This window comes from Nothoprocta perdicaria, unplaced genomic scaffold (genome assembly GCF_003342845.1).
Source record: "Nothoprocta perdicaria isolate Ctin4 unplaced genomic scaffold, notPer1 scaffold_222, whole genome shotgun sequence".
Classification (NCBI taxonomy): Eukaryota; Metazoa; Chordata; class Aves; order Tinamiformes; family Tinamidae; genus Nothoprocta; species Nothoprocta perdicaria.
The window spans coordinates 713,686-734,678 of NW_020455427.1; the positions used below are offsets into that span (position 1 = coordinate 713,686).

General features: G+C 37.4%; 1 protein-coding gene across 1 annotated transcript in view; it reads right to left on the reverse strand.

Annotated features, from left to right (window-relative positions):
* Positions 1-20,993, reverse strand: part of CDH12 (cadherin 12) — a 62,279-nt gene that overhangs the window by 13,634 nt on the left and 27,652 nt on the right. The window contains exons 4-5 of the mRNA XM_026039202.1: positions 17,701-17,954; positions 1,420-1,556 (exon numbers count right to left, since the gene is read on the reverse strand). Coding sequence (XP_025894987.1) covers positions 1,420-1,556; positions 17,701-17,954 — 391 coding nt within the window. The remainder of the gene's footprint in view (positions 1-1,419; positions 1,557-17,700; positions 17,955-20,993) is intronic.

The following is a 20,993-nucleotide window of genomic DNA, read 5'->3' on the forward strand; positions in this document are numbered from 1 at the left end:
TGTAACAGTTCTGAAACAGAACTGCCTTTCTGTTTCTCTGGAAACCAATTACACTTCTCCTGGACTTTCTCATATATGCATATGTAACCCCGTATACTCAATCACTTGAGATGATCGTTTCATTTCCTCTCTTACTGTACTCCAAGCTAAATCTAAAAGTCACGTTCTCATTTGTCTTTCTCCTCATTATATTTTCAATCTCTTGGGAGTTATCCTGTGTTTACTTCTGAGATAGCTACAACTGAGAATTTCTTTCTTATTTTAAATAATATATACTTTCTGCTTCGAAAATCTCCTTGTTAGCAGAATGTATTACTTATCGAGCACTCAATGCAATACATTGAGGAAAATAAATTCTCTACATTATAATCTTACATTCCCAGACACACAAACCATCCATAACAAATGGGGAGTACAGCAGGGCTTCTCCTCTACCACCAGTGGATATCAACAGACTTCTGTAACCTTTGCACAAATGCTTGATGACCAAAAGAACTTCATTCAAAAGGCAGTATAAGCCTAGGAGGATTTCTGTTTGACAGTATCATGAAGGATGGATGCTACACAGAAGGCTGGCAATGTAGAAAGCTACAGCTATGTAACACAGCAGAGAAGGGAGTTCTCATCAGGGAAAAGGCTTTGTAGGAGAAGGCAAAAATACAAGTGTGAAGGAAGCAAACAAGACAACTGCAACTTGTTATAGAGAAGGAGAAGAAAACAAGTGGTTAGGAAAAAAGAGTCTTGGGTAGGAGGAAACTCAAAAGGATAGAGAAAGCACAAAGGTTGATTCATTTCTTTCTTAAATTATTAACATGTTCTCTTGAATTAATTTTAATTTTTCGTCTGAGAAAGGAATGTTTGCATTTTTCAATCCTCAAAAAGCAAATAGAACTCTTCTTTGACTAATCTAGTTGTAAAGTAAGTGAATTACAAAATTAGAAACAAATAAAGAAGGGTTTCGATACAGTAGCACAGAAAGTCTCTCTCTCCACTGTTGTAAGGATAAAATGGAATAAGAACTGAAGGGATTACTGTTGGAAGGACAGTTCTTACATAATAAATATTAGCACCAGTCAAATAGGCAAATTATATATATTTCACATATGGTTTGGTGGGTGAATTTGGTGTTTCCATTGAAACTTTCCTGTTATTTCACCTTCTGATTTCTTGCCCTTCACACTGTCAAACACCTTTCAGTTTCTGAAGGAACTGTGCCCACAAGAGAACTACTAGTTAAACCTTACTATACATATCTTCTGGAATATCACACTTTGCCTTACAGTGAATCGTTCCAAAATACTATTTATTGTGCAGTCTTAAACATTTCTTTATAATTTGTGCACTTTTCACAGCTTTTTTCTGTCTAAACACTAAACTCAGAAAAAAAGCCCACCGCGTATTAATTTGTGCCATACTTACTAACTTTACTTGCAATTATAGAGAAATTGTATTGTGCTGTGCTTTCTCTGTCCAGTAATTCATTGGTAGCAATGGTTCCTTCAGTAGCATCTATTGTAAAGTAGCTGTTCCCATCATTCTTCCAATCTATGAAGTACCTGCACGTGAAAAAATATTAAACAAAATAGATGCAAATGTGCAACGATTATACTTTTATCACAACAGCAGTCTAGCCAGCTATGGATTTTTTTTTTTTTTTTTTTTTTATTTTTTATCTCCTCAGATATTGTCATCTTTGAGAAGACAATAAACAGCAATTTGCTCATTTATTTTTTGAAGATCTGGAATGCTCAAGGGAAAAGGGGATAAAAGATTTAGTACTTCTTGGTGTTTAGCTTATTTTAAATCCTTGAGCTCTGAAGAAGTTGATACATGGCTTCTGTGACCCTGATTGCTTACATCAGTCCCTTTGGAAAACACTAGACAGGTTTGGAGGGAAAAAAAGAGAAGAGATGTGTAAGACAGTGCTTATAATGGACCAGTCAGACAGTGCTTATAGTGGATCAGATCTGGTCTCTTTGAATTCATTCATAGCTGCAAATAAGCTGGAGAGTTGGGCTTGTAGAGTTGCCCTATGGGAAATGTATGGACTCTTAGCACAGCTTTCTGTTTCTAGAGTGAAGGAACTTCACGTAGGGAAGGACAGAGGAGCACCGAGAAGAGATGAGTCTGGTCATTCTCCCCACAAATATATGGACAATAAAGGGATCTTTGGCTTTTGGGAAAAGAAACAGCTCTCACTTTTACTAGACCTGGGAAGAGTAAGGTAATTTAATTTTTTTAATTCACATTCTGATTCTTTCTTAAAAAATTACTAACAGAACATAATCAAAACTTGAAATATGCATTTTTTTTGCTGTTTTCTCTATCAAAGATCTAATAGATATATCTGCTTAATAATATGGCTGCTTACAAGGAATCTGATAATTATTCCAAAAGCATTTCCCTTAAATGCTAATGAATTTGAACATCTGTTTTCACATTTGATGCTACCATTTGCAGTTATAACAGAACAATAATTTTTACGATGCAGCGCCGCTAACTACTCATTTCCTTTTCATTGTCAGTCCCTGCATACCTAGATGATGTTTCTTAAAAACCAAAAAGGATGAAACTGAGAAAGCTATTTGTGAGTAGTAAGCAATAAGAACAAAACAGCCGACAACAGGTATTTTTAAAAGATCATAAAGACCAGAAAACCACGCGTATGACACCTCTGCATGCAAACCAGTGACACAAAAAGAGAGTATTTCTGTCTTTCATTAGTGTAACTTACAAAAAGTAGAGGCAGGCAATGTCATGTTAAACAATATATCATTAGATACAATTTCACTGTAAAGAATACAATGATTGAAAGTGTACGCAGCATAACCCTGAAGAAAATATCTTGGATTTAGACTAAAGAATGCTAATAATCCAAGCTAACATCAATAACTAAAAATCACCAGTGAGGTGCCATGCTTTTGAGTAATTTCGTTTAAAGAAAATCATAAGCAAATCTTATAGGTAGATGAAATAGTTTGGCTTATTAATTGCCAGTCATCCTAACTAGTAGAATGCTTTATTTGAGAAGCTTCATAAATGATATGGTAAAGGCAGAATATATCATTTTACATAGCTGAGCGGGCATATTATCATGGATATGGTGACATTAGCTACCTACGTTTATAATTTCACTACATTTATAATTTCGCTTTGAACATTCTCATTGTTCAAAATCTGGTTGACAGAAAAATCTTAAAAATATATATGGCATTTGTTAAAAATGTTAATATTCCAAGATAAAAAATTCAGGAATAATGAAATTACTCCTTCAGGCATTTCCTGTTTAATAAATAAAAAATTCTTCCAAAACTTAATATGCATCCATACACACATAAACAGGAACAAAACATGAGAAAGGAACTTTGTTTATCTTCCCTCTGTGGAAGATTAGCTTTGTCTAAGTACTCTGTGCACTGCAATATAAGTCAATGAAGACAGAATTTGATTTAATTCAAATGGTAGTGCAAGCAATAGGAGTTTTCCCATTTTGGTTTAATGATGCCTGAAGTAGACTCATGTTCCTTCACCAGGAGGTTTTAAAACTACAAAGTATGTATATTCATTTTGAGAGGAGATAATTTATACCAGTATTATACAATATTGTGTTTAAAGTTCAGTTCAAGCACAATTACTCGTAGAATCAGAATCTCATATTCTGTGGGCGTTCATGTAGGTGGTTGGTTTCATGCACAAGCCCTGTAAGACTACTCCTAAACATAAGCATTTGCAGGAGCTAAGTCAAACATACACATTGCAATTATAGCAGTTATTTTTGCTGAAAATAAAGGCAGAAATCCTCCTGGTATCAGTGGAAATGATATCAGGGGAACTGGACAATATAAGAAAAATGCATTATTGGGCTACACAGTTCTTCAAAATTTGGTCTTCATCTACTTGCACACTAGGGATACTATTATGCCAGTATTGTTAATAGGACAGTTTTACCTTAGCATTATCTTAAAAGTAATGCCTATCTTCCCCCTTCATCCTCTCTCCATGTGTGATACCCATGAAAAAAATAGGGGTAGTACATTGGCAGTCAGTTCAAGCTCCTCTCATCCTGAGCATCTATATATTAGCTTAGAGAATGGAAGAGGTAAGGAAGTATTGTATTGCCTAAAAATATACTTATGAGAACAGCTGCAAGCATCCCACCTTCCTACCTTGCTCTTTTCAGTGGTTGTCCATGTCTAATCTCTTTGCTGTTCTGTTGTGCAGTGTTGGCCTAATGCAACAGTGGTATTGTATAACAAGCTGTAACATGTAAAAACTTGTAAAAAATTACCATAGTCTTTTTTTTTTTTCTTTAAACTGATGCCTAAAATAAGAGTGTGTATTTGTGTTCCCCATGTTGGACCTCAGTATACCTGCTTAAATACCTTGTTTTCTGCTTTTGAGCAGCATAAGAGACTTTAAGGGGAGACTGTGGTTGCTGGAATCATTCCAGTGATGAAGTCGCTCTCAGGAAAGAAGTGACAAATGCAGAGAATGTAGAAGTAACAAAGAATCAAGAGGCACCAGAAGGTTTGCTAGGTGCTGTGTCGTAGTACCAAGAAAGGCGGGTGGTATCAAACTCTTAGTGTTCTCTTGTGTGCTCTCAGCACAGAGGTACTGTAGTGTATTTACCCTCATTTGTGCTCTCATGTAGCCAGCAGCTACCCTCATCAGTACCAAAAGGCAGCATCCAGGACTCAGACAGAGTCTGCTTTGATATTGCTTTGGACTGGAAGATCTGAGAAAATAATTAAAAGAGCAGAGATAAGAAACGCAATACCTTATTTGTAACACTCATACCTCCTAGAAAATAAGAATGAAAGCAGGAAGAGTCTTGCGATTCCTCTAGGCATACCACTGCCTGCTAGATACATGTGGGAACTCATGAAGAGGGACCATCTGAAATCGAGTACGTCCCAGAAATGCAGTTCCTAAAGCTTTCAGGTAAATATTATAAATATGCAAACCAAGTCATGAAATTTACAATGTAAGAATCTACATTGTAGGGGACAGATAAGATTCTTTCAAGAGTAGACTGGACAGAGATTAAGGCCAAATGTGACAGAGGTAAACAGAGAAAGATGGAACAAAAGGACTACCAAAATAGAGAAGGTAGGTATGGTGTAGTGCCAGCAAGCATACAGAGAGGAACTTTGCCCAGACCATGCAGTGGAAGGAAAGAGGGAAGAAAAGGGTCACTCAGCATCCTTTATCACTGACTGTAACAGCAAACAAGGAAGGGAAAAGGATCAATCATGCCCCCACAGACCACGTTACAGGCACTTTGGCCAAACTTGCTACTGCTATGAGCATATCCACAGTGTGAGCAAGCAAATGGAAAATGATATAAAGGGTTAAAACATACTCAACTGGAAGCATCTTGAAAAGGAAAAGGAAAAGAAAAAGGAAATAGAAGAAAAAAAGAGAAAATGAGAGGTCCATTCCATTATTTTTATGTTTGATGCAGTGCTACATCATCTGTGCCTTTTATCAGTGGGAATATTCTGGTCTGGTCTTCATTCTTATACCGAAACTGCAGTTCAGATGGACTCAGATGGTAACATTTTATTTCATTAGTTCAGAATCTAAAAAAACAACTCAACCCAAATTTTCTGTGTACTCTCTGAATGATTTGCCAACCTCAGTTTAGAAAGCATCTTATTACTCAAACTACAGGACACACAGTTTTTTTCTTTTTTTTTTCCCGTGGTGTCTCATGGTGCGGGGAATAGCAGGGGTAGGAATGGCAGCAACAACAGTTAACAATACTGATTCGCAAAGGAGTAAGGCAAAGCAATTCTGGTAATTTCTCTCCTGCAACCAAAGGCTAAATTTTATGTCTTACAAAATAAGAGATCATAAGCCAAGATCTTCAAATACAGCTAAGTGACTAACTTCTAAAGAAATGAACTTGTGATCTTTTAATTTTTAGATTTTTTACATGTTGGTCAGAAGAAGTATCTATAAGAGAAAAACAAAAGTCATTGAGAACATGAGTAGCTCAGGATAGGTGGTAATTAAGCATTTGAAGGATAATGGCTTCTTGTTATTGAGGTTTTATGAAGAAGAGAGTTTTCCTGAAAAAAAAAATCTCCTTGATATCTTTGGTTTGAGATGGACAAATAACAGTTGATAGATATGCTTTATAAAAACATTTTTAACTCTTAACAAAAGAGTTCAGCTCACATTCTGTTGTTTTTCCAAAAAATATGTTTTCCACATATTTCTTACTCTGGCCCCTGCTGAGTCAGAACACTGATTTGGGGGAGAGAAATGTTGCAAAGAAAGTCAAAGGATATAGTAGTGTGATAATCACTATTTCGGTGGCCTTAAGCTGTTTAACCTAGTTTACCTTTAAAATGAACTACAGGTAAATGAAATCCAAAGTTTTTTGCAACTTGGGATTGTTAAATACTACCCGTCAAGTCAAAAGTAACAGATAGAACCTAAAACAAAATTAGAAACTGAAATAAAAACATAAAAAGATTAATTTGGGAAGTGTGGTCAATTAGGATTTTTTTGTAATCCCAATACATATACAATTAAATAGATGAAAGAAACATGCAAAACAGCAGTGTCAAGAGGAGTGAGGGACTTAAAGAATGCAAATGAGATGTTAGACGTGATTTGAGTACTTAAATGTCTAAAGGAGAATAATCATGTGCTGAGGCTGGACAATCATAGACCTTTGCATACAGCTAGGTGTCCAGCAAATGGCACCTAGATAACAGTATTTTGTCTTGGGCACCACATCGCTAGATAGATATCATCAGACTGGAGGATGTTTACAAAAGGGCAAGAGAAAAACTCTATTGGGTATAGGCATCCTGAATTATAAGAAAAGATTAAAAGAACTAAAATATGTTCAGCCTGGATAAGCGATGGCAAAAGGGAGAAATGATAATAGTCTACAGATAGCTGAAGGGCTTAAGCACCAAAAAAGGAAACGTATTATTTTGTTCAGCACACAGGAGCAGAGGGGTGAAATTAAGAAAGGGAAAATTTATGTTGGGCTGCAAAATGTTTCTGGCAGTGATGTATATTATGCTGCATAAAAGAAAAACGATATGAGCTCTGTCACTTGGCACAACAAAGCTGTACTGGAAAAAATGCAGAATGTAGAGTCAGAAAAAAAAACCCATTAAAACCTAAAATCCTGTATTTCCTGAAAGATGGAGTAAATCTTATCAGTCTCTGTAATGCTAAGCACTATAATCTATAACAGGAAAGTGTCCTCTTGTTAGTTATACTCAGTTCCAAATCTACTCCAAGGTACAGTTTCAAGTATTTCAAATTTCATCATGAATGTTTGTTGAGATTACAGTTATTAGAAAACAGACAAAAAAAATAACAAGAAACAGACTTGTTTTATGTGACTTTTCCATATGGAAATCATCTTGCTTAAAGGCAGTAGACCCAAATAAATTTATCTACTAATACATGAGAAACATAATCTGACACAGTCATAGTTAGTATGAGTTATTAGAAGAGTGTAATATTCATAATACCAAAATAACATGGAAAGTTTCAACGTAGTCTTTTCTTGTCCTTAAACCCAAAATGTGCAGGGATTATAATAATGCTCCAATGACAGGTGTTGTTCTGCAAGATCATCTTTTCTGTTTATTTGTTTAAATAATTTTTTAAGCTTAATGGGAGCATGAGCTCTATGTACCTGTGCTAAGGATCTTGTGAATGCTGCTGCTTCATTAGAAGTCAAACCATAGAAAAAGATGTGTTCAGATTTTATCGTTTGTGTAATCCTATCATATCAGTGCCACCCCAAGAGAAACTCACCCATGCAGATACGCTGTAGTCTATACCTTCAAGATTAAGAATTTGAACGGGAATACAAACCACAGAGAAAAACAAAACCCTAAGAGAAGTGTGGAAAGGAACCCACACAGCCACATTCAATATGTTAAATCTTTACAAAACATTTCTCCTAAGTGCACAATCAGCCAATATCATCCTGCTGCTGCCCTTCCTGGAGAAGTGGTTATCTCCTACCCTTGCCTCCTTCCCAGCTGTATTAGTCCTGAAATTCTCCCAGGTGTGACTTCTTTTTAAAATGAAATGGTCAAGTTTGAAAACAAATAGTAGGTAGGTAAGTTGGTGGCTTACCTAAATGCTTTCATAGATTGGGTTAATGAGGAGTTACACTTGCAAACGTGATGAAGACAATAGCTTCCCCTTGTGGGGGATGTTTTAAATCAAGCAGTAATAATATTCAAATGTCTTAAGGAACAGGCAATCTAGTTTGTCCAACCCATGTCAGGTGCCTTTAGTGTCTTATAATAACACAAAAATAAAGGGAAGAGGATGTGTAGAATGAGTTAAGAGGCATTACTTTATAAAGGTTAATTTGTTCACAGGTGAACAAAGGTGCTTGTGTAGGGTACACTAAAGAAGCAAAAAGACTCCTCTTTGTATACCACCATAATGGACCTTGTTCTTGCCACATCTAAAAATAAATATTTCCCAGCTTGTCAATTTTTTAAAATATTCCGCTTGGTTTTACTTTGATCATTCCACTCAAATAGCCATTTTTCAATCATTTTGTAAAGATTTTTCAAATGTGCTTAGCCCTAACATAAAGCTGTTGCAATAGCTGAATACAAAAACTAATCCTTTAATGGAAAGGTGGTTTTTTTTGTGTGTGTGTGTGCATGTGTATGTTTTAAAATATTTTGTCTTTAGAACCAGAGATTTTTTGGGTCATTTTAAGGATAGAAGCCAAATTAATTTGATGCATTCTGACCCTCTTTCCAAAGGAATTCAGCAGAGTACTTTCTCACAATGATAGTATTGTGATATGTACTTCAGTCTTTCCAGAAAAATCTTAGATATACTGTGCATTATATAGTGATGCTTTAGAGAAGGGTAGGTGAAACTTCTACAGGTTGGGAGCAGGAGCAAACAATTCTCTGTCAGATTGTCCCATGCCTATCATCTTCATGTCTTTCACATAACAGCAGATATTCCATAGGAAAAAAAAAAAAAAAAAAAAAAAAACACGGTTTGAGTCTTCAGCACACTATATAACTTGGTTCTGCATAGTACAGGCTGCATACTTCTGCATTTCTTAATCAGAAGAATGAAGGATGAGTAATTTTAGCAGTCAGCACTGCTGCAGTCATCTGATATAAAATAAGCAATAACAATGCAAACAAATTATACTTTGTTCCTTTGGAGAATATCAAACACTGTGCAGAATTAATTGACAGGAAAGCAGTGGCTGCAGACACACAGAATCTGATGACGGATCAGAACCAAGAGAGAAGCTCTTAAACTTTTCATAAGCCTTATAAATCTTACATAAAAATTTCAGTAAAACACCCTAGACAATATAGGAAATAAAATGTGCCACACTTCAATTATCAGCCCTTCCAAGCTGCCAGTTCTGCCTGTCTACTAATTCCATTGCTTCCTCCCCTTCTATATTTAAAGATGTTGTGCATTTGCTTATCAAACTCTTCCATCAGCTCCACTGTCATGCTTTGCATTTCTCATGGTGAGTCGCGTATTTTATTGAAACCCTTTGTCCTTCAGAAAATGCATTGTTTTCATTCATTTCTAACATTATTTTTACTGCCTCACTGAGCAGGCAGAACTGCAAGGCAGCAGGGAGAGGGAAAGCTTTGCCCTATAGTTTAATTATGTCTCAGTTATTTCGGCTAAGAGCAGCAGTAGAAGGCACATTGGAAACAACCCCTTTGCTACATGCTGAACAAGCTTGGATGGTGTTGTAGTGCAGCACTTTCTCTACTGGCACTGCAACTATAGGTATATATCAGTATCTCTGTTAATGAGCAGATGGAGTACAGAAAGTTAGGAAGCAAATTATTTTAAGTGAATTCCCTGGAGCCTTAAGAAAGCTGAGAGGGAAAAGACAAATGTGGATTACTCCCTTAGATGTTCAGCCACACAGAAATGAAAACTTTGTTTTGTACTTGGAGGCACATGACACCAAATAAGATGGAGAGTGAAGCTGCGTTATACATTTCTATTATTATTATATATATTTCTATTCCATAGCTCCCTCTGAAATGCTTGAACACTTGAACCTACTCCGGATTGCTAGAGTAAACAGTATCTGCTATATAGGAGAGCATCTTAGAACCTTTTATGCCTGTATCTGTGGCATAAATTACAGAATCACAGAATTGCAGAATGGGTGAGGTTGGAAGGGACCTTTGCAGGTCAACTAGTCTAACCCCTGAACAAACAGGGTCACCTAGAACATTTGCACAGGACCATATCCAAGTGGATTTTGAATTTCTCCAGAGAAGGAGACTCCACAATCTCCAGGCAATCTGTTTCAGTGCTCTGTCACCTTGACAGTCAAGTTATTCCTCAAAGTCAGGTGTAAATAAACTGCTTCAGTTTGTGGCTTTGGTTCTTCTCCTGTCACTGGCCACCACTGAAAACAGCCTGACTCCTTCCTCTTGATGCCCTTCTGTAAAGGTACTTGTACACATTGGTAAGATCCCCTCTCAGTTTGCTCTTCTCTAGGCTAAACAGACTCATCTCAGCCTCAGGAGAAATTTAGACCGAAAGCAATTAGAATCTGATTAAGTTGTATAGGTTAAAACAGCTATTATTATGGAAAGGGACATCAAATCTTCAATTATAAATGCCTGAAACATAATTTCATACTAAGAAGCATGAATTCAGTTTTGAATTCGTGAGCCACTTTGCTCAATAACCACCTAACAGCATCTTATAAATTTTCCTTATAAGCTGTTTTAAGTTTGGCCCTTCATATATCTCTTAGTGTCAAGCCATGACAGATTCACAGCTTGAGGTGGTGTGTCCACAACTGTTAAACCTCTATTTTAATCTCACTGTGCTTTTTGAAATGCTTGCAAAATTCACTGCTGCAGAAATTTGGAATAAGAGCCCTTGATCTAAAATCAAGAAGGCTATTATTTGAGCTCAAGTAAGATGACAGTGTGCGCCTCTGGGACACAAACTCTCTTTGCAAAATCATATCACCAGGTGGTATAATTATAATAGGCTGCTGTGAAGTAAACTAGAACTATTACAGTCATATTGCTCCCTTCTCCTCACTCTGGCTTCTTAGCTAGTCTCAATTAATTTAAAAGCTTTCCCTGCCAAGTTCTCCTCTTCTGCCTTTGAGCTAAACGTAATCTTCTTCATTTTCAGCATCCGCTCCCCTCGCAAACAGAGCATTTATTGAAAGAAGCAATCCCTGAACTTCTTGGGCCTGCACATAATTTTAATATCAGACTGCTGACTGATATTTTATAGGTTGATATGGTTGATATACACCAATTAAGATCACCTATTGTTATTCAGAAGCATCAGTAACTTGAGAAATAACTGTATTACTGACTATAAATAAAAGTTACTGACTTTTGTCTGTTAAAAAATTTGCTTTCAGTTGCTTTTGTATTTGCTGGACTTAGAAAGGAAAACTTAAATCAGCTGTTTAGCATTTCACGCAAAAACAATGCAACTGTTTTCAGGAGTAAATGTAGGGGGGGGGAATCAATCTTTTATTCAGAAATATCCTGATTCTCTCTAGCACAGGCTTTCTGATATATGTCAGATACTTATGCTCCATGTTCCTGCCAGTCCTGTGAAAACCCATGCAGTCTGAAAAACTCATCTGCATGTACTCTACCGGGATCAAGTGGGGCTTTTCAGCTGAAGTCTCTGAAGCATCTGCTCCCAGTGAACATGCTGCAGCATCGGTTACAGTTCTGGTCAGTGGTAGCCCATTTTCAATTCTCAGTGAAGAGGGTTCTCTTCACTTTAATCCTAAATTCACATAAACAGAGCTCCACTTTGCTTGCAATGGTTACCTGTAGCAGCTCCAAGCTGACCATTGGCATGGGGGTACCAGAGTACTTGAATTAATATAACTTTGTTGTCAGCTGACCTGTGGTATCTTGTTGCCCAGGCACACCTCATCCATTACAAATTTGAAGTAAAGCATATTAACTTAAACTACTATGACAAAAAATTTTTAGACACTTCTTGCTTGACAGTTGCAACAGGTAAAGCATAGATAAACAGTTAATTGCTGTCACAGAGAAGTAATTCATTAAGCTGCAGTAAGACAGCTGTTTTGAAAGACAGTTCAAACTCAGAAGATACATATTTTGTCTGCCTCGTGTTTGAAGAGCAGTCACCTGAACATCAAAGAGCTGAGAAAGAGGAAGCTTTCCCAGTCAATCCCAGTTAAACTCAGGGAACAGAAGATCTGTATGTGAGGTCATGTAGGGATCAAGTGAAGAGGAGAGGACTATATAGTGGAGCATCTGATTGCCTGAGGTCATGAAGACAAAGTCTGGAAGCTAGAGAAGGAAACAGAGGAGGAGCTGGGAACCCTAAAGGAAATAGGAGGAGGAAAATAAGAGTTTGTTGTTGCTCTATATCTTTTCCAGCATTCTATCTATCCATCAGGTAGAAAAGGGATACATTTGTCCTTATGGCAGCTGAGTGTTCATTGAGACAAATAAGAAAGTAAATTAACAAGGCTGGAGAGGAGTATGAAGTGTATCAGCCAGATATATCCCTTGGTAGTCAGAGAAAGCTCTGGAATAGAAGTACAGTTTCTACAGTCCCAGAAACCAGATCAAAGTAATGAGCAAATAAATAATAATAATAATAGAAAAACCTCAAGCCACTGAAATCATAAAAGATTGTCAGCATCAGAAGAAAGAAGGGCTGTAAAGCTAGAAATTAATCAAGATGTGGGATGTAGTTTAGGAAGAAAAGCAAGGAAATAGCTACAGGAGAGAGAATGATGGTCAGCAGAATAGGAGACTGGTATTAGACTGACTGAGCTTGGGATTTGTAAGAAGTCTCATATGTGGACTAGTAGAGGAGCTGCAAATCATGGAAGGGGTCCGGAGCAGCAATTGAGAGGTACTGGTGCAGGACTTCAAACTGTTTGGGCTGGATGAGTTGGAACTTGACACAGAGATTTTAAAAGTAGTTGCGAAGATTGAGACTTCGTTAAAACATGGTATGGAGGATGGTATGGAGTTAGAACTGGGTCAAACAGGCAGGCAGGAATAGCACAAAGTCTGTTCAGCTCACTAAAGCAAATGAAAATGCTCCTCCACGTCCTGCATTCTACCATCTCTTTCTGTCTGCAAAACCCACTGGCAAAGCATTTCATCCTCTGCTAATGTGCTCAGCTATTAAATAGAGAGGTTTGGGGTGCTGGAACTAGAGGTATCAATCTTTCTAATAATCTGAGTTATACATTGTTACAGAATGAGATCATTCTTTCTACAGAAACAGAAAATTATAAAAAGCATTGTACACAAGCAGAAATAAATGAAGAATATAGAACTTAAATGTCAAGTAGTTTCCTGTTACATAGGTACAGGTCCTGAAAACAAACAAACAAAAAATCTACGACACATACACACAAAAAAACACAGAATTAGAAATAAAGATTTCTGGTCTACAGCAAACTAGTTGAGCAAACAAATACGGCTGGTCTTTTGGAGCCTCATGCAGGGAATACAGACCTGCCCCCAAGATTCGGAGGACAGGCTTGACTAGTACACCTGAATTTTTGTGTTTTTAATATTCTTTACTGTTAGGGTAACAGAGCAGTGGAACAGGCTGCCCAGGGAGGTTGTGGAGTCTCCTACTCTGGAGGTCTTCAAAACCCGCCTGGATGCCACCCTGTGCCACATGCTCTAGGTGTGCCTGCTTGAGCAGGAAGGTTGGACTAGATGATCTGTAAAGGTCCCTTCCAACCTTAAATATTCTGAAATATTCTGAAATATTCTGAAATATCATGGTTTCATGACTGTAGACTTGCACAAAATAATGTGCAGTTCCCCACAACTTTCCTGCTCTGAGTGGTTCTTGTGGTTCATAAGGAAGCACTCCTGAGCAAAGCAGGGGAGATCTGAAGGGCAGCATTGTGGCACTGCCCATGAAAATCATTGTAATTGGACTTAGAACTGCAGTTCACATCAGAGGCAAAAATTCTTTCATGCTCTATGCCATACCATCTCCTAGGAAATTTGACAGCTCCTAGGAAATTGACAGGAAATTTGAAGGCATCCATGAAAAGTTCTTCAGCTGCACACAGCGTTAGATAAACTTTACTTTTCATGGAATCATTGCCAATAAGTCAGTCTTTCCATCTACATTTTCTTTCTTGTTATTTGGATTGCACTGTCCCAAACTTTGTAATTATGGAGGGATTTTGAAAAAGTTCTAAAATGCCTTTCACTAGAAGCAAAGAATTTAAAGTAAAAACTTCTGGTATTTATAAATTATATGCATTGTCATGAACACTAGAGTACAGGTGCTTGTTTCTCCTACATGGCTTATAACCATCATAAGCTAGAGGTATCCAAGAAGAACGTGAGATTGTTGCTCCTTTCAGATGCGCTTTGCGATTTTTAATGGCCACAAAGCACATAGGACCACAGTTTAACATTTATGCAGAGCATCTCCTGCAGCAATGTGAGGAAAATAGGAATGGACGAAATAGCTCTCTTAAGAGACATAAACTCTAGACTTAGCATAGTTGGAAAATCAGGTGCACTGGGGTAATGTTCCAAAACAGCTTCAAAACCAGTCACCCTTGCAGGTGCTGAATACCTGCAGCCCCTTTTCTCCTTGTGCTTAATTTCCCTTCCTTACTGAATGTGCGCTCTGTGCCTCTTCATTTCTACTTCTCTGTCAAGTATCATTCCACAAAACAAACTTTTAAAAATTGATTTCTATGGGAACTTAGCTCCAGCAATAGGGAAAACAGAAAAGAGAAGGAGAATATTAACTGCAGAATTTTTAATGACTTCGAGTGATACATTTTTCTTTTTCTAAGCACCTGAATCTAGACTCCACTCTTAGCTCTTATCTCCCCCTTTCTGCTATGTCTAGCATAACAGAATTAATGTTTTTGCCTGATAAAATTGATTAAGTTCCTGTGACTAGTGCTGCTTCCTTTGATGTGAGCTGTTTCAGACTGCTTTGCTCTCCAGAGTTTTGCCTTTGTTGCATACAGTGCAAATTTGTCTTTTCTCCCAGCCTCTGTAGTTTTAGCAGATTGTTGATTTGGTTGTGGTTGTAACGGGCATCAAAATGGCCACATTGCTATAGAGAAAAGCATTTCAAACTGTGCCAGCCAGTCAGTTGTATCAGCTGCTGCCTCCAAGAACATTACTTTCTTTTCCATGGCTGTTTAAAGACTTATTTCAATAGAAGATATTCAGACTTCTGCAAAATATGATGGGATTGATGGAGCCATTATTTACGTCTGTGAGACAAGCTAGAATTTAAACAGCTGAAAGAGCATAATTGCTGTAAGGTACATTTGCAAGCTGTAATCACGTACAGCCCTTTCCAACTAATTTATGGTTTTTTAACTTCCATTCACTGACTTTCAGTCTCAGTTGGAGGATATAAAACTCAGAATACTGAACACTACCTATGTAGCTTACCATTACATACACTTCTTTTTTTTTTTTTTTTCACTTGGACCAATGAGCATTTGAATATATGTTCTTCCAAGACACAGCAGCTTGCTCAGAGTTCAGTTAAGTAAGTATCTTATTGAATTCTAAGAACTGGGGATGAAGCTGAATATGCAGAATCAAATTTGTCATCGGTTTAAATGAGGGGAGCTAATGATGAGATTTCAGTACCAAAACATCTTTCAATACCAGACCATGAGAGGTATTACAGCTGTACTAACTGATTTCCGACTCCTCAGCATATCAGCTTGCTTATGGGAACCGTCCTTGTCCTTAGCGCACCTGTACTGCTCCCTAAACCCATTAATCCAATGTGTGGCTCAGTGTGTGGGAGGGAGTGCATCCATCTGGAAGCACTCCTGTTTCACGACAGAGTCCATGTTTTTCCCTGCACACAAATGAGCTGCAACTCCTTACAAAGAGCCAAGGAAGCACCTCTGTGATACTGCAAGCATCATGGTCAGAAAAGTGAGTAGTGAGGCTAAAATGCCAAGGTATTTTATAAATCAGTGTACAGATATAGCTTTCAAGAGAAGTTCCACAAGCTATTGGTCTAAGTCATATCTTTTGACTCAATGTGTAAATGTCCACTTAAATACCCAACTGATGATTCCAGGATCAACACAAACACTTCAAAACCACTTAAAAATCAGTATTGCAGTGAACTCTGTATAGTGACACCTTCATCTTAAAACAGGGGATTTTAATGTGTAGATGTAAATATAGGATCAGGAACTAAAGCATGGAGTCTCCTAGTATCCTAGGATTTGTGAAATAGGAATTTTCACTGAGGACAAGTTATACATTCAAATAACTCTGCTGTTATATGAGTGATACAATTAAGGGGCTAGCTCTCTGGTCACAAGAGACAACACAGCTTTCAACATCAATGTAATATTGACTTCAGGGGGATAATGTTCATAGGCTCCCCACCAAGCAAAAAGATTCCTGACTTAGTCATTGTTACTGACTGTTTTGATCCTGTCTGGGAAGGATTCATGGTCAAATATACTCTTGTATTAAAAAATATTGAAGGATGTGTTTAAAAATACACAGCAAACAAAACTAGTAATAGGATTAAGCAATAATTAACAGTAAATTTCACTGGAGAGCAGGAGTTAGACACCCACTCTCTGTTGATTTTTGAATATGATTAGCAAATAGCATTTAACAAGTTTATTGTACATTTTGAGAATATAAATACTGAGTCCAAATATAGATAGTTAATAAACATGGATTATGTTAAAAAGTCCAAATCAATTTTGCAGTGAATTAATTCATTTGGAATACATACTCTGAGTGATTATATGCATGGCTGTATATGTATTTGGTAGTCCGTAGCGACATTTCACTGTTCCATCATATTCCCATTTGATTTAAAGATTAACAACTTTTGTTCTGCCTCATATGTTGTTCATGATAGTCTGGAGTGAAAAATGCCTCCTGAAGTCAGGTAGATCAGTCTGGATCGGTAATGGAAGTTTGTGTAATGATTCCCTACATCCTATATTAAGTCTGCACAGGACTTTCTTTACTGATATCTATGCCTGGTTCACTTTTTTTTTCTCATGTCATTGGAAATATATCAGCAAGAAAGATACATTACATTTGTATAACATCTGCCCTCTTGCTTTGTTTCAAAAAAATATGCTATACCAGTAATTGGAAGGTTGTGCTCATAGGGATTTACACTCAGGACTTCTCCTGAAGCCTGTTGAGCAGTGCAGTATTTGTCCATAATCACATCTCCACAGTCTTGGCCAACACAGATATAGCAATTATTTATTACAGTATTTGTTATTTGCCACATGTGAAGAGGGAATAGTTGGTGTGAAAGGACTAACACTTACTGTCACCTGGTGATGTGTAATAGAGATATAGGTACAATTTCCCTTTTCACCTTCAACCAGTTTTTCACGGAGGCCCCAGACAGACATGTATTCTTATTTCCTCAGTCTCATATTATCTGAAGTCATGTCAGTATAAAGTAATTTCCATGATCCTCCTTAGCTGTCAGTACTTTATACATCTTGCCAGACAACCACCTAGACTAGCATCCTTTTCAATATTTTTACAGAGCAAGAGCTATCTGTTATGGTAACTAGATTGGAACATTTTATATACTCGTTCCAAGCTCTTTACTGCCTACATTCACTGCCAGCAGGAGTTTGAGTTGTGTGAAAGATACTGACAGAAAAAAAAAAGTCTTCTCAAGTCTCACCTTACAGAACTGCTGCCAGCATCGAGGTCTTGTGCTGTCACTGCACCGATAATGGTCCCCACAGGAGTATCCTCATAGACCTCCATCGTGTACACAGGCTTGCTGAAAACTGGTGGCTCATCCATGTCCAACACATTTATTTTCACAGTGGCGGTGTCTTTGAATGGACCCACAGAGTGGAATCGATGGTCAAGGTGGAGATTGGAGGCCTCAACTTTAAAGGTATATGCCTTTTTTGTTTCAAAGTCTAATGGCTGTAAAAAGAGCAAAAGCAAAATGTCAGGTCTAACTAAAAATTAACACTGCAAAATCAGCTTGGCAGGATTAATCTGACATAGTTTACAACATCTTCAGTGCAGACTTCAGCAGCGGAGCTAATCATCTAAGCTTCTTCTGTGGCCACTGGAGAGGAACAGACATCTTCAGACTGCAGTTCATCCTTGCTAAAGTGGTTATCTGAAATGTGCCAGAAAAGTCACCCCCAGGAATTGACTATTTTTCCACATTAACCAGTCAGGATGACTGACAGGGTTACAGACAGCTATACTGTAGATGTCTGGAGTTAAATGGGTGAGATTCTCCTCTTGCAAATGAACTCTGGGCAGGCTAGACAGAGCAATGCTTTCTCAGCTCCCCTGTGCCTGCAGCATGATCAACCACGTCCAACTAATCTGGTTCCTTAAACAGAAGATTTGTACTTCTTTTAGCAGGGAAAGCTTTCAAAGAAACACACCTGTGATGGAAATGAGCCCAGATGAAGCTATATACCAATGATGTATAATAAGGAGGCAAACCAAATTTCAGGTGCAGCTGGAAATCTGAATTGAAAACTGATTTGAATCAATGTTTTCCTGTAAAATGGCTATCTTTAAAGAGGAAAATTTATTCATGCAGGATGTATGAATACCACACAGGTTGCAAACAGAGACTTAGACACTGCTTTACGATCCCAGCTGTAATTCATATGGTCTTGAACACAGCAGAGTAGCTTTTGTGCTATCCCTCTTTCTGATGGAAATACATTCTGCAATGGGATTGTTTTGCTTTGGATTTCTGTCAATGAACATCAGTTTAGTGTCTTTGATTTTACAAAAGTAATCAGCTCTAAACCTTAATGTAGTCATATTTAGTTGAAATGACATAGAAGCTTTATTTTCAGTTAAAGGGTTTAGCTGCATTGGCGTTAAACGTTTTTTTTATGTTACTGAAGCATTCTTTTCTTGATGGCTGAGTAATACTGGCATCTAGTGGTTCTGGTTATAATTGTCGAATAAGAAATTTTCCTACTGGAAAGATATGTGGCTACCGGGAACGACGTGCACCATCGTCACAGGAGCAAGATTAGGTTAATATTGCTCCATTTTTTTTTCTCCTAACCATCATTACCTCAACGTTTCCAGTCATTTGTCATAGCTAGCATAGTTTTAAGTTATGCCATTTTCTGTCCTTATCACAGCAAGACATAATTGATCAGACGCCTGGCTGGTGTAAACTGGAGTAGTTCCATTAAAATCAATGGAGTTACCTTGATTTACGTTAGTTGAGCAGTCAGCATAATAGTCTTAAACCTTTATGGAAGACATTATAATTTTTACAGACTACATGGCCAATATTTCCTGAACTGGGGACTTAAAATTAGACATCGAACTCTACATCCCATGAAAATGCTCAGGCTTGAAAATCTAGTAACCAATCCACAGTCACGTGCAACCACTCTTCTAGACACAGAATTCCCAGTAAAATCCATTAAGAATTTCAGTTTCATGACTGGACTAGAAGTTTTAAAGAATGCAGATGAAGCAGTTAGCTTTTAAGAATGCAAATGAAACATATTTCCTGAGACTTATTGCATCTGTGTCATCCCTGACTGCCAGGGTTTGCAGACTAACACCCAAAGGTATGCAGTTGTTTTTGCAGCAGCAGTCAAGCTGTCACCCAAATGGTAACTAATGAGCTGGTCGACATGTGCATGCACCCACTTGGAGTTCACCCATCACATCAGGCTTTGTATCAGGCAACACAACCTGAATGCACATGTTGTCTCTGTGACAAACATCTCCCACCACGCAAAAAACAGATAAATCTGAATCTGCATGCAGAAACAAGTCAGGCTTGCAGGCACTTGGCTGTAATTTTGTATTATTCTGAGGGCCTGCAATATATGTAGTTGTATACATACACAACTTGCGAGCTCTCTTCCAGATTACGCTCTAGATAAGATAAGACAGGCGGCAAGCTCTGACCTCTCTTCAGAGAAAGTAAGCAGAGACAATCTCCCACAAAGAAGTAGAAGTTAGTCTTTAGATATGTGAGGCTAAACTGCAGCCAAAACATTTGTGGATAGGCCAGATAGATAAGTTGCAAACAGTAAATCTGCACAGTTAAGTCATGCAAATAATTACTGACAGTCTCAGATTTTGGCATTCATCAGGTGTGTCTGGAGTCCACCTGAAAACAGAAAGATCGAAAGTCTAACGGGTTCTCGGACAAGACCTTTTGAATTTTTAGTTTTAACAATCATGGAATACCATTTCTTTGTATGACTTTATGAATATCACGCAGATACTACTCAGATCTGTGAAGGAAATGAGTGGTCCACACAATGTTTTAGCTGCCAAAATTTTTTTTTGTTCGTTTTTGTTTTTTACATGTTTTACTGCTGTGTGGTAAAAGTCCAAAGCTGCTCAATCCCATTTGCCTTTAAAAACCCAAGTACTGCTAAACTTACCAATGTTAGGGAATAGCAGAATGTTAGGTAGTCAGCTGCTTAAAAGAATCTGTAAGATTACTGAAAGTTCTTTCAGTTCAGATTTTAATCAGAATTAAGATCTTAATCGGATCTTAATTTAGAATGATTCCATAAAGTTCTTTTTAATTAACCAATAGAAATATTTTTTCAATTAAAAAGTAAATTTATTTTAAAAGGTTCAAATAAGGTTCAAGTAAGGTTTAAATAATTGTATTACATTTCAGTGTTGTTACAGAGCAAACAGCAATTTTGCTAATGCTAAGGAACCTTTTTATTAACCATGGGCTACTCAGCTATTATAGGAGCATTTCTAATTGATATTCTAAGTGTCAGTGTCCGAATAGATGTACTCAGCTCCCCTACCAGTTCTTATCATCCTTCTCTATGCTGTGGATATAAGTTTCTCTATATAGATGCATAGTAAAGCACTATCAGCATGTACACAGCTGTGTATAGCAAGGGCATTTTACAAATCCCCAAATCAAATAACACATAATGACACATCACTTTTTATCTTGCAATTCAGGAGGTACCAAGAACTGCT